This window comes from Oreochromis aureus, linkage group 3 (assembly GCF_013358895.1).
Source record: "Oreochromis aureus strain Israel breed Guangdong linkage group 3, ZZ_aureus, whole genome shotgun sequence".
NCBI lineage: Eukaryota > Metazoa > Chordata > Actinopteri > Cichliformes > Cichlidae > Oreochromis > Oreochromis aureus.
Window position 1 is genome coordinate 48,546,018 of NC_052944.1, and position 13,409 is coordinate 48,559,426.

Sequence of the window (13,409 nt, forward strand, 5' to 3'; positions counted from 1 at the left end):
CTGAAGAGTATGTAAATATCTGGTTTCAACTGTATATTTGATGATGTTGGTGTTTGGCTTGATTGTCAGCATAAAGAGGGAGAGAGAGGAACAGAGAGGGAGAGAGAGGAGCAGAGAGGAGATGGAGAATGAGGACAGAACAGAGATCGAACAAGAGCAGGTGAGACACACATGTTAGTCAAATGGTTGTTTGCCAAAACTCATCAGAACATGTATCTAGTACCTGTTTCTTTTTAGATACCATTTGTTACTTTTCAAATTCTATATTTATTAAGTTATGCAGGCTTGTTTGCACAACAAGGCTAAATAATTATATAAACTTTTCTGAATCTAAATAGTGTACTTTGGTAGAATTAAAAAAATAAGTGTAGTGCAGGTCTATGATGATTTTCAGTGCTACTATCATCTAGTTCTGATTCTGGTTCCGTCTTGGTTAAGTCCTAAGTAGTCCTGATTTTGAACTGTTGTAGTCCTGTTTTAATTCCGGATCAGTTCTGGGTCTGGTTGAATTGGGGTTTAGTCCTCGTGTCTTGATACAGGCCCGACTTTGTTCTGCCTTGCTGCTTAATTAAAAAACTAGTTTAAGGTGTCCTGCATATGTGATATTTATTTTTTTTCCTATATGAAGTCATTCTTTTTTGAACAAAACTCAAAACAGAGCCTAATAATCTTTCAGTCATTTCTACCCTCACTTAATTTCCTTTCGCTGCTCAGCTCTCACACAGTGGCTCAGCTATGCTCCAATCCCTCCATATTGTTGCCAATCACATGCGAGGATATAGGATAATATCATTATGTGAAAAACAGAGAGGGTGAGAGACGCGACAGTCAAGTGGAGCGTGCGTCTGTCCTCTCAGTAAGTGAGTGAGACAGTAGACAGCGGTGAGGAGGGCTGTGCGAAAGCAAAAACACATAAATATGCCTGACACCTGTAAACGAAGCAGCATCTGGCTGCAGTTTAAAGACTTTTTTTGTCTCGGTCTTGGTTTTGGTCTTGGTCTCGTCTCGACTCGGTCTCGGTCTTGGTCTCGTCTCAACTTGGTCTTGGTCTTGGTCTTGTCTTGGTCTCGATACCCTCTGGTCTTGGTCTTTGTCTTGGTCTCGATACCCTCTGGTCTTGGTCTTGTCTTGGTCTCGGATTAGGCGGTCTTGACTACAAGTCTAGCACATACCACCCCATGCCACCCTTATAGATCTGCCCCTGGCATGTGCTGCACTCGCCACTAACTACAGTGAAAGACCCAAAATTTGTGTCTGAGTACTCCGTGCTTGCGCTGTGCTAAGCACAGCGGGAAACCATTATTGGAAACAATAGACACAAATGGGTTTCAGAGCACAGCGCTGCACGTGCTGCATCTCATGTAAAAGGGCCTTTAGGGCCACAGTGCCAACTACTCTTACCGTGATTGCTGTGGCCCTCTGTTTATAACCTGTGTTAATGTTAGTTTATCAGAAATACTTCTGTTATATACATTTAGTTAAAATCTACACACTTATTTGAAAAAAAAGAAAATCAATTGTTATTTGGCTGTAGTTCTAAAGATCTGTGATCTTTAAGTGTTCACTGATGCCTTATTTGTGCATGCACACTGTTATTGTCGTTAGCTTCACTATGTATTGGATTTGTCTGAATTTTGTGCCTGCTCCTTTATCAGCCTTTGCATGTACAGCTTATGTGATTATTATCCAGGAGGGTTTGTAATGTCTTCAAAACATGAGTTGGTTTTTGCTTTGATTATGACTTTGCTGACTATAGCTGCTTTTACATTGCCGAGTCAGAATATAGCCAAATGTATAGACACTTTATACTGTTATCTGTGTCTATAGAATTTTTTCTAAGTCTTGATTTGTGTAATGTGGGGGGAAAAATTATTAGTGTGACAAAAATTTGACAGGATTGCCAAGTTGTCAAAGCACTGTGTCAGGTCTTTGAAAACTGTAATGCTCTTTTCAGCTTCCAGTTGGACTCAACATGCCTTGGACCTTACTTTGTTTCAAATCTGTCTAAACACATGCATGTTGTATTAGTTGATTAATTAAAACAGAAAATGGTGCTTTTGCCACTCAAGTCTGAATATGTGGCATTGGCAATGCAGTACTAGTTGACTTCTGTTTGCTTTCCCCCAGCATGCTATGATTTGCAGTTGGTGATTTTCTGGATGGTGGAGGTGGATCCAAAATTCTTTGCAAGTGGTTTACAGGACTGGTGGAAGACTCTTGTTTCTGGGCACCAGGAAGAGTCAGTATCAACAAGGCTGTGAAGGATGGAGCTGCTCTACATACTGCACAACCACAACCACAAGATGATAGAGTTAATATGTCCTGGCTTCACACCCTAACAGAAAACACATTTACTATGGATGGTGTTGATGTTCATATGTAAACATGTACTAATTCAAATTTTTTTTACCTCATTTAAATTACCACTGTCCGTGGCTTGTGCCATTGCTGTTCAGATTCGGTGCAGCTATGCACAGGGGGACAACCGGCACTCTGAGTTGTGAGTAGTGTGCTGTTTGGAAGAGCAGTGCCACTGTGTGATTGCACATAACAGCACCTGCCACACAGGAGCACTGGCTATGTGTCAGTACCACCGGCGATGAATCCAGAAGCTTAATCTAAGAAGAAAGAACGAAAATTAAAAATGTAACATCATCTTCATGGAAGAGCCGAACAGGAACATAGTTCAGTGTTATGGTTACTGACCCCTACAGGCTTACCCTCCTGAATGCTCAATGTTTCCTTCTCTCCCTATTAAAACAACTTAACCATCGTTGATAACTTAATAACTTAGATTGTGTATATTTGCAGTATTAACTTGGTGTCAAATGTTTCTGATCACCCAAACACACATTGATTAAACTATCTGACCAATCAAATTAGGAGTGATAAAGCAGGGAGACAAGGAAAACATTCAAGTTGATGGGCCTTTAGGAATGAACTTAACTAATGCTTAAATGAACTGAACCCCACTGAACAGGGATTAACAACTTTACACAGCTTCCTGCCTACACTTAGTCTGTGTGGTGCCTCACTCTTCCTCATTGACCTGTAGCACAGGGCTCTCACACCGACCTCCCCTGACAACCTGTGTTTTTTGGACACTGAATACAAGTACTGTTAGCATTATTTCTGTATTACTAATGTCTCATGTCTTAAACATATATACTTTACACGTAGCAAGAGTAGCAGTAGGTAGTTAACTACCTGCTTAGTTAGCCAACTACCTAACGCTATTATTACAGTGTCTAACAACAAAAGTGACATCAGTTAAGAAAACCTCAACTATAGTTTCGGACGACATAAAACACCGTTTAAGAAAACATGTAATGTAGAGAATTGACATCAAATGAAGGACATAGCGGAGTAACGTAGTGTTTGCATTTGACGTTAGCTAACGTTTCTTTGTCAGTTAATTTATGTTTTCTTACCTTCGTAGTTGTGTATATATGATGCAGCATATAACTTAAATCCTTTATCTAATTTGCTGGCGGGGGTAGTCATCACTCTGCAAATCCGATGAACATCAGTGATGTTCAATTTTGGGAGCTCTTGTAGGCAGAAAGTGTGGAACGTCGCCATGGTTTAACCATACCGGAAGCACTGGGGCAGGACTACATAGAACGCGGAAGTAATTGTGCAAGTAGTCCATTAACAAGCTACACAGTGAGTCTTTCGATATAAAATGAGTGTTAGAATGTACCTTTAACAATCTTTAACTTAAGTTTATGTACTTTTCAGAGCCTTTTATGTGTTTTGCTCTTGACCAAACCAGGTGGAGCGTGTGTTTGTTTCTTGGAAACTCCGGTGAGTGACTAAAAATGATAAGTTAGCAGGAAAACCTACACAGCAAAATCTCCAGTGTTAAATTAACACTAGAGAGTGTCTATATGGGTCCACTCCTCTGAGTGTTAAATATAACACTGTTGAGTGTTAAATGAACACTTTTGACAGTGTTATATTTTTAAAGTAACCTAGTCAGTTTTGAAGATTAACAATGACTAAAACTGAGCAGTGCTGATTTTCTAACACTGGAATATTTCTAACATTTTGAGTTATTTTCCAGTGTTAGAAAATCAGCACTGCTCATGCTGTAAAGCAATACAAATTGAATTCATAGCAACAGAAATGATGTTAAAACAACAGTGTACTTGATTTTGAAACCTTATGAGATCTCATTTTATTTAGAAACAACTGCTAAGAACTATTTTGTTTATTGCTCTGTACTGTATGTGCAGACTGTTTTTTTGTGATCCTGGATCTGATCCCGAAGATGGTTCTGGACACTGATGGCGAACCAGACCCTGTGGAAATTCTTGGCAAATCCAAAAGCAGTGTGGCCAGCTGTTCTGGATGCAGGAGTCGATCTACAGACTGAATTACTTCAAATCGCAGGATTTCAGATAAGCAAGAGCAAAACCACTGACTCCATATGGATCGTTCTCTGAAAAACTATTGAACTCATCATACATCACCTGTTCCTCAGGAGTCAGGTTTAAAGAGACTGCTCATTTTATTTTATTTTGTTGTTTATTTTCAAAAGAGCGCTCTTCTCTGTTAATTTTCTCTGCTGTTTACATTGGGTTATTGAACGATTGTAAAGTTGTAATAAACCTGCCGGCTGTTCAACGTTCAGTTTTCTCAAATTTATTGTATTCCTCCCGAATCTAGTCAATGACCCTAGCCTAACTATAATAAGCAGGTGTCTCTCAAGAAAACGAACAAGGTCTCAGAATAAATCTATACTGTGATTGCCATCATCATCTTCAAATGGATCAAAAGTGTGTTGAAGTTTCCTTTAACATCTGTTGTGGCCAGAATATCCTGCAGTTTCTTCATCCCACTGTCTAAAATACACAACATAAACATCACTTTAATACTTTTTGCTTGTTAGAATAATGAACTACAGAAAGAAAACTAAAGAAAATATATTTATTAAAGAAATAACACAGAATGGCCTCCTCGTGATTTAAGGTAATGTTACATTCCTAGAGCAGATGTTTGTTACATTGTTTTTTGTTATTACACGATAAACAGAAAATTATTTCTGAAAGAATCACCATGTCTAACAAGTCTCGATCAAAGCAGTGAGAATAAGACGAGACTTTGTTAAGTGGGGTTTTTGTAAAGCAGGTTTAATGGACAAAGAAGATTTTGAGCTCAAAGTTCAATCACTGTAAAAATAATGATGGGAACTTTGCTGCTTCACACTCAGTTTCTACTTGATATCTTTGATTGTCTGAGCACTAAAGTTGCTGAGATTCAAGTGAACATCTCATGATGTGTTTTCAGTGCTCTAGTCTGACAGTAAAAGTTTATTTAAAACACATGAAGTCAATCACTTATGTAACAGATTCATCCACCAGTCCTAACAGCATCATTTAAAACATTTCAATAGAAAAGGTTTTAAAAACAGAGACTATTATTTTCAATACAGAGCAGAATACAGGAGGGATATGCACTATAAGCCCAACCCAGTGTGAGGGTCCATGTTTCCATAGTGAGTAAATAAATACAGTACTATATGCTGCTTAGCTAATAGAAACTGAATTTAGTTTAAAATACACTTAATGACAAAAGATACTTGACTGTTGATTTGGTTTAGTATTAATAATCTTGAAAGTTAGACGACCTCTGGAAGATGGACTAGCTTTAGATGAAAGCCGTTTTCATGTCTCTCTCCTTCTTTTAAACACTCTCTCCACCCAACCAACATGGAGTCTACTGCCTTTAGCGGATGTTGCTCTGCACTTAGTTTCCTTTGCCTTTCATGATAAAAAGTGACCACTGCATGAGAACCATGAAAAACTCTTCAGACTATTACACAAATTTCACAATGTTTAGTTTCATAAGTATTACATGTCTAAATCATATAACACATATACTCACTTTTTGTTGAGCTACAAACATGTCTGCAAGAAAAATGTTATCTTCTGCTCTCCCTTTGTCTCACTGAGCAGCCATTTCAACTCTACTACATTAGCAAGATAAACAAAACAGACCAAACAATAGATGTAGGGCAGGCAAAGGCACTTCCATGCTTACAAACGATTACAAGATAGAGTAAGGTGAAAATATCTTGATGCATGCTCAATCATCCAGGTAAGTAAATCTCCAAAAGTTGAATCTGTTCATCTAGACGTAGCGTTTTGTGGGAGAAATGTTTCGTCACTCATCCAACTGACTTCTTCAGTCTCAGCTGACTGCAGGTTTCCCCAAACCTTATAAACAGTACATTTGCATAACGACTGAAACCAGCCCACTGAAGGAACAATGGGCTGGGAGCTCCAGCCAATCCAGGAGAGAAGGACAACCGCTGACTAAGCGAAAACCTGTAGTGATCCCATATGTGTCAGGAGTATCGGAACAGTTGAGACGCATTTTTTCTAAACACCGGGTCTCTGTGGCTTTTAAACCCCAAAATACGGTGCGCCAAAAACTGGTCCACCCCAAGGATCGGGTCCCCCGACACAAACAGAGTAACATAGTGTACGCTGTTAAGTGCCAGGAGGATTGCCAGGATTTATACATCGGGGAAACCAAACAACCTCTAGCGAAGCGGATGGCACAACACAGAAGAGCAACCTCATCAGGCCAGGACTCTGCAGTCTATTTACACCTACAGGCCAGTGGACACTCTTTCAATGATGAGGATGTACACATCCTGGACAGGGAGGAACGCTGGTTTGAGCGCGGAGTCAAGGAGGCCATTTACGTGAAAAGGGAAAGACCATCTCTGAATCGAGGAGGGGGCCTAAGAGTACATCTTTCACCATCTTACAATGCTGTGATTGCAGCCATTCCCCAACTCTCTGTGAATGGTACTCATGGCCATTGATCAGTGTTCTTTGATCAGTGGGTTTTGGTCAGTGGTTGTTGATCAATGGTCATGGGAATTTGCATAATTATGATTAAGGAACTGACCTCACAGCCCATTGTTCATTCAGTGGGCTGGTTTCAGTCATTATGCAAATGTACTGTTTACAAGATTGGGGAAACCTGCAGTCAGCTGAGACTGAAGAAGTCAGTTGGATGAGCGACGAAACGTTTCTCCCACAAAACGCTACGTCCAGATGAACAGATTCAACTTTTGGAGAGAGTAAGGTGAAGATAATACTTACCTGAAATCAGCAAGGCTTCCAGAAGAGCCTGGGAAAGAGAGACTGTGTTTGAGTTTGTTAGTGTATATATGTGTGTGTGAGAGAGAAAAATACAGAGATAAGTACAGGAATGGTTCTTAAAAAAGCTGTTTGTGTTTGTATGAAGAAGGAACAAGTGGAGGTCAGGGTTAGGACAAAAAAAGGACAAAGTGCTGCTCACAGCAGGTGCTGTTTGGACAAAGAAAAAGAGGAAAAATGATGATTTTTATGTAAAGAATATGGTTATATCTCTTGCAGCAGCTCTTATAAATCCAAAACCAAAACAAAATGCAAGATTCTTGTAACTTATTAACTTTTTGAATATCTGTAATTATAACTGCAGACTCTGTTGCGTTAGACTGTTCAAAGCAATGCAGTGGCATTTATCTAGCTCTCATCTTGCTACAGCAACATATCTTACTGACTATAAAAGGAAAAAAAGAAAAAAAAAGCCTGGACAACCAACAATATAACAGGGTTATGTTAGCCAGCATATGTCTGCTGGCTAACATAACCCTGTTATATATATCCTTTAATTAATGCAGCAGCCTCTGCTGTTCTGACAGTTACAGGTTTAGAATCTGGTCATGTGACTACAACCATGAGACATTTATGTCCAGTGTTCATTAATGCTGGTTTTGTCATTTATTTATTTATATAGAAGAAAGGCTTAACAAGCTCAAAATTTGAGGTGAGCAGTAAATAAAAAGGGTTAAACACACAGTTTCACTCTCAAACTGCTCCTCTTGCTGGAGTGAAGCACAGCCTGATAACCCTCCCTCTTCTTCCTGCTCTTAAACACAGCACCTCCTCTCTGTCCACGTGTTTCCTCGTTCCCTCCCCTTCAGATCTGCACTTTGAAGATGGGTGTAACCAACATGTGGTGACGTGTAAGAGCTGACAGGCTCCATTCACTGCAGAAACACATGTTGTTAGATCAGAGCTCAGACTAGTTTCAGTTATAAGGAAGATAAACTCACACAGTCACTGACACTGAGAGGAGAAATGGCACAGAAAGGAGTTCAGCTGGACCGAGAAACCTTCTCTTGTTCCATCTGTTTGGATCTACTGAAGGATCCGGTGACTACAGCCTGTGGACACAGCTACTGCATGAACTGTATTAAAAGTTTCTGGGATGAAGAGGACAGGAAGGGAATCCACAGCTGCCCTCAGTGCAGGAAGACTTTCACACCGAGGCCTGTCCTGGAGAAAAACACCATGTTAGCAGCTTTAGTGGAGCAGCTGAAGAAGACTGGACTCCAAGCTGCTCCAGCTGATCACTGCTATGCTGGACCTGAAGATGTGGCCTGTGATGTCTGCACTGGGAGGAAACTGAAAGCCATCAAGTCCTGTTTATCTTGTCCAGCCTCTTACTGTGAGAAACACCTCCAACCTCACTATGATGCAGCTCCATTAAAGAAACACAAGCTGGTGGCCCCCTCCAAGAAGCTCCAGGAGAACATCTGCTCTCGTCATGATGAGGTGATGAAGATTTTCTGTCGTACTGATCAGCAGAGTATCTGTTATCTCTGCACAATGGATGAACATAAAGGCCATGAAACAGTCCCAGCTGCAGCAGAAAGGACTGAGAAGCAGAAGGAGCTCGAGGTGAGACGACTAAACATCCAGCAGAGAATCCAGGAGCGAGAGAAAGATGTGAAGCTGCTTCAACAGGAGGTGGAGGCCATCAATGGCTCTGCTGATAAAGCAGTGGAGGACAGTGAGAAGATGTTCACTGAGCTGATCCGTCTCATCCAGAAAAGAAGCTCTGATGTGAAGCAGCAGGTCAGATCCCAGCAGGAAACTGAAGTGAGTCGAGTCAAAGAGCTTCAGGAGAAGCTGGAGCAGGAGATCGCTGAGCTGAAGAGGAAAGACGGCGAGCTGGAGCAGCTCTCACACACAGAGGATCACAACCAGTTTCTACACAACTACCCCTCACTGTCAGCACTCAGTGAGTCTACACACTCATCCAGCATCAATATTCGTCCTCTGAGCTACTTTGAGGATGTGACAGCAGCTGTGTCAGAGACCAGAGATAAACTACAGGACATTCTGAGAGAGGAATGGACAAACATCTCACTGACAGTCACTGAAGTGGATGTTTTACTGTCACCACCAGAGCCAAAGACCAGAGCTGGATTCTTAAAATATTCACATGAAATCACACTGGATCCAAACACAGCAAACACACATCTGTTATTATCTGAGGGGAACAGAAAAGCAACAAGAATGAAACAACAACAGTCTTATTCTGATCATCCAGACAGATTCACTGATTTTTCTCAGGTCCTGAGTAGAGAGAGTCTGACTGGACGTTGTTACTGGGAGGTGGAGTGGAGAGGGGGAGGAGTTGTTGTAGCAGTTGCATACAAGAATATCAGCAGAGCAGGGAGCTCAGATAAATGTGGATTTGGATACAATGACAAATCTTGGGCATTATATTGTTACACAAACAGTTTTCAATTTTGGCACAACAGCATCCACACTGCCCTCTCAGGTCCTCGGTCCTCCAGAGTAGGAGTGTACCTGGATCACAGAGCAGGTATTCTGTCTTTCTACAGCGTCTCTGAAACCATGACTCTCCTCCACAGAGTCCAGACCACATTCACTCAGCCGCTCTATGCTGGACTTTGTCTTTATGGACTTGGAGCCACTGCAGAGTTGATTAAAGTCAAATAGAGAAGACAGGTTGATGTTGATCCCTGACCATTATATGTACTTGTGTAGTTTCTAAATGAAATTTTACATTTTAGAAGCTGAGAAGTTCAGTGGTCCATTGATGTGTGAAAATAATATTGCACTGATTCAAACTGTACTTACATTTATATACCTTACATCAATATAAATCTGAATGTGTTCTTATGGCTGATAATCATGTGAGTTTAAATTATACTACTCTTCATATTCAGCATGTTTGAAATCTTTCATCACTCTGGTTAGTGGTTTTATTCTGAACTAAATAACACAGGCCTGTATATTGTGGAGGATAGACATGTTTCATTACCCTGAGCTGTGTCTGGCAGGCAGAGCGTCTCCACAAATCTGATGCTTCGTATTTGGAGAAAATGAGCTGAGGGAGACACCTGGTGGACAAACACAGACATGACAAGGAGAAAGACTAAAGTGCAGAGTGGAGACAAACAGCTGGAAATACTTGTTGGAAAGGATTGTCATGCTTCAGAAAAACACACAGCACACACTCTAACAGTCCTTTATTTGCACTGAAGGAGACACGTGAAGAAACCAAATCACACAATAATGAAGTGAACACATTTATAGCCAGTGTTCAAGATGATGGATACAAATTAAAATCATGGAGCATTTATGCATTTTTAGGTCTGTGTCTTACAGCAGAAGCAGCATTTACATGAACTCACTGGCCTTTTTCTACTCAACACTCTCTTCTTCATCACCTCATCTTCCTCTTCTGACTGCTGCTGAGCTCCCACCCTTTTTACCTCCTGGAGATGATTCATATTCACTGAAATTTCACTCATGACACAGAAACTGTTCAGCTATTCCCCATTTATTAGACTATTTATCAGGAACCTCTGTTGATTTTATATGTAAAGGATTTTTCTTCTGTCACTTGAATCTTTTAAGGTTTTTCTCATCGTAGTTTTGGTGAGTTTTTAATTAGATTCACAGCTTCAGAATAACTTTGATGTCAGATTAGAAAGTCTGTGTCCAACCCTGGTGTTTGATCAGATGTTTGATCCCTGCAGGGTTGGATTTTTTATATGAATGTTGAATTTGTTGTTTTGGAATTGAGTTAGATTTTCACTGATGGATGATTCTTTGTAAAAAAGTGGATCTACCAACAGTTTATTTCTCTGATTAAATGTAAAACAAATATATTTTCCACTTTTTGTGTGACAGAGGCAGGAATTTCTCTGTGCTAGATGTAAATTTTTCCAGTAAATTGTTGAAACTGTCAAAAAACCCTTGTTTGTGTTTTGTGATATAAAACACAACCCAGTGTTCCCAGGTAAGGTAGAGAGGTCTGTGTTCACAATGCTCATGTGTGGAAATGTATCAATAGTGTGTGTTGGGAGCTGATAACAAGCTAAGACAGCCAAGAAATATGTTTCTTTGATAATTGCTCTTTTAACAATGCTGGTTAACTCTGTCTGTGGTGGAGTGTGGTTTGTTGCTCGGCTTCACTGGAGGGGTGGAGCAGTGGGTTCAGGGTGTGGTGTCAGGGGAGGCTGGTTGTCACAGTCAGCAAGTATCATCTAATCATACCTTCACTATTTTAGTAGCTGCTGGGGGCGGAGGAGGAGAGAAATGAGCTGAGGGTGAAGTAGCTGGACAAGCGGCCCACGAGTGAGCGTCATGGGAAGTGCAAACACACAACTGTGGCAGTGCCAGCAGAGCGCTGGGCAAAATATAAAGAAAGACGATTGTCAGCATCCCACACCTGAGTCGTGCTGAGTCCTTTACACAGTCCAAGAGCACTTGTCTCATGTTTGAAGTTTCAATAAGTGAATCAAAAAACAGCAAAACAAATGAGATTCATGGTAAGATCCAGAGGATTCCTGAAACGGGTTTCTAGCCTTACGTTTCCAGTTTGAATTAACAACACATTCCCTGAATGCCCTTCATCAGCTTTCAGCTAAATCAGAATAAAGTGTAACACAACTGTTATACGTGGTGCACAGTTACCTAGATCACAGTGAGTCAGTTGCACATGGTCAGAAACTATTCATGTGGGAAGCATCAAATTTAACAGGCGTGCACTGCTTAGTGTTTTTGTGTGATGGGAATGAAATAAGAAGATGTGTTAACACTGACAGTCTGTGTCTCATAGCGATCGTGGAAAACGCATGACATAAATGAAATCATGACCCTGGTTTGGGCAGTGTGAATAAGCTTCACATTGCTGCAGGGGAATCAGCAGGTGTAACGCCGCCACTACAGGAGGTGAAACATTGTTTAAAGGGGGAGGATACTTACTCACTTTGTAAACCAGCAAGAAGACATTGGCAGGGTGTGGTCTGCGATGCCACTGCGGGTGAGATGGATGCACCTGCGCGGCATCTGCAATCATGTCTCGCCGTCTTAAAATCTGTGCTCTGCCTGTTGTCATGTTGTTGGTGGTGTGTACTTGTGGCTGGCAGCGTTTTGTAACGGCAACCGTGTGAGCAAATAAAATGATGCTGAACAGCATTAATATGTCGTTGGGCCTGCCATGGTCATTCACAAAAACATTTTCCTAGAAACAGAGTTTTGTTTAGTTGAATCGACAAACAGTTTCAGGCTGATTTGGCTGATATGGGTGAATATTGTGCAGATAATGATAATGTGAGATACTTGCTGACATGTATAGATGGATTTTCTAAGTATGCATGCAGGTGTCTTCAAACCAAGGCAAGACACGTGTACCCCTTAAACTTCAAACAGATGAAGAAGAGGAGTTTAATAATAAACATTTCCATCAACTGATGGTTCAGTTTAATATCACACATTTCTCTGCATAAAGCTTTTACTGTTTAATCTCAAAGCGGTTTGATTTGAGGCCTGCAGTGACAAAATAATAACTCACCTCAAAGGTGTTAAGCCTAAAGTAACGAGTCTGTGAAAATGTAAGAAGTAGAAAGTAAAACGTTGTCAGAAAAATATATATAATATAATATTTGTACGCTACTTCCTACCTCAGGCTGTAACCCTCGACAACCGTCTGTTTCATTTTGTACAAGTTTGTGTGTTTTGACACCGTCTTTTCAAGGCCCTGATGCTGATCACCACACCGTGTTTATGTGCTAAAAGAGAAATCATTTCCTGCCTTGTTACTAAAACTGATTCTGAAGCACAATTTCACTAACTCAGAGGGTATAGCAACCACTGAAGTTTGTCTCGCAACAACTGTAATCTCCAGATTTGGACTTTTTTTCTAAATTGAATTACGATTTTAATCTCAAAATTGCAAGTTTATTTTCAATGTGACCCATAATATTCTTTTTTAATGTGGCCCTAATACGCCTTTGTACAACAACAATTAACTCGAGAAGCTTTATAAGGTAAAGACCCTACAATAATGCAAAGAATACAGAGAAAACCTAAGAGTCACATGACAATATGAGCAAGCACTTAGGTGACAGTGGGAAGGAAAAACTCCCTTTTAACAGAAAGAAACCTCTGGCAGAACCAGGTTTACCAAGGGGGAAAGTTTTAAGCCTAATCTTAAAGCCAGAGAGAGGATCTAACTCCTGAATTCAAACTGGAAGCTGGTTCTTCTGAAGAGGGGCCTGAAAACTAAAGGCTCTCCCT

General features: G+C 40.6%; 1 protein-coding gene and 1 long non-coding RNA gene across 3 annotated transcripts; one reads left to right on the forward strand and one right to left on the reverse strand.

Moving 5' to 3' along the window:
- Nucleotides 1-2,296: 2,296 nt before the first annotated feature.
- On the reverse strand, nucleotides 2,297-3,529 carry LOC120436270. Of its 2 annotated transcripts, none has more exons than XR_005610288.1 (3): nucleotides 3,432-3,529; nucleotides 2,425-2,618; nucleotides 2,297-2,335 (listed from the first exon to the last, which is right to left on the reverse strand). It is a non-coding gene; the product is annotated as an uncharacterized LOC120436270 (long non-coding RNA). The 2 variants fall into 2 exon arrangements; XR_005610289.1 differs by lacking the exon at nucleotides 3,432-3,529 and adding an exon at nucleotides 3,013-3,084.
- Nucleotides 3,530-8,099: 4,570 nt separating this feature from the next.
- On the forward strand, nucleotides 8,100-11,067 carry LOC120439457 (tripartite motif-containing protein 16-like). The gene has a single exon (XM_039610458.1). The coding sequence runs from the start codon at nucleotides 8,145-8,147 to the stop codon at nucleotides 9,816-9,818; it is 1,674 nt and encodes a 557-aa protein (XP_039466392.1). The 5' UTR covers nucleotides 8,100-8,144; the 3' UTR covers nucleotides 9,819-11,067.
- The last annotated feature ends 2,342 nt before the right edge of the window (nucleotides 11,068-13,409 follow it).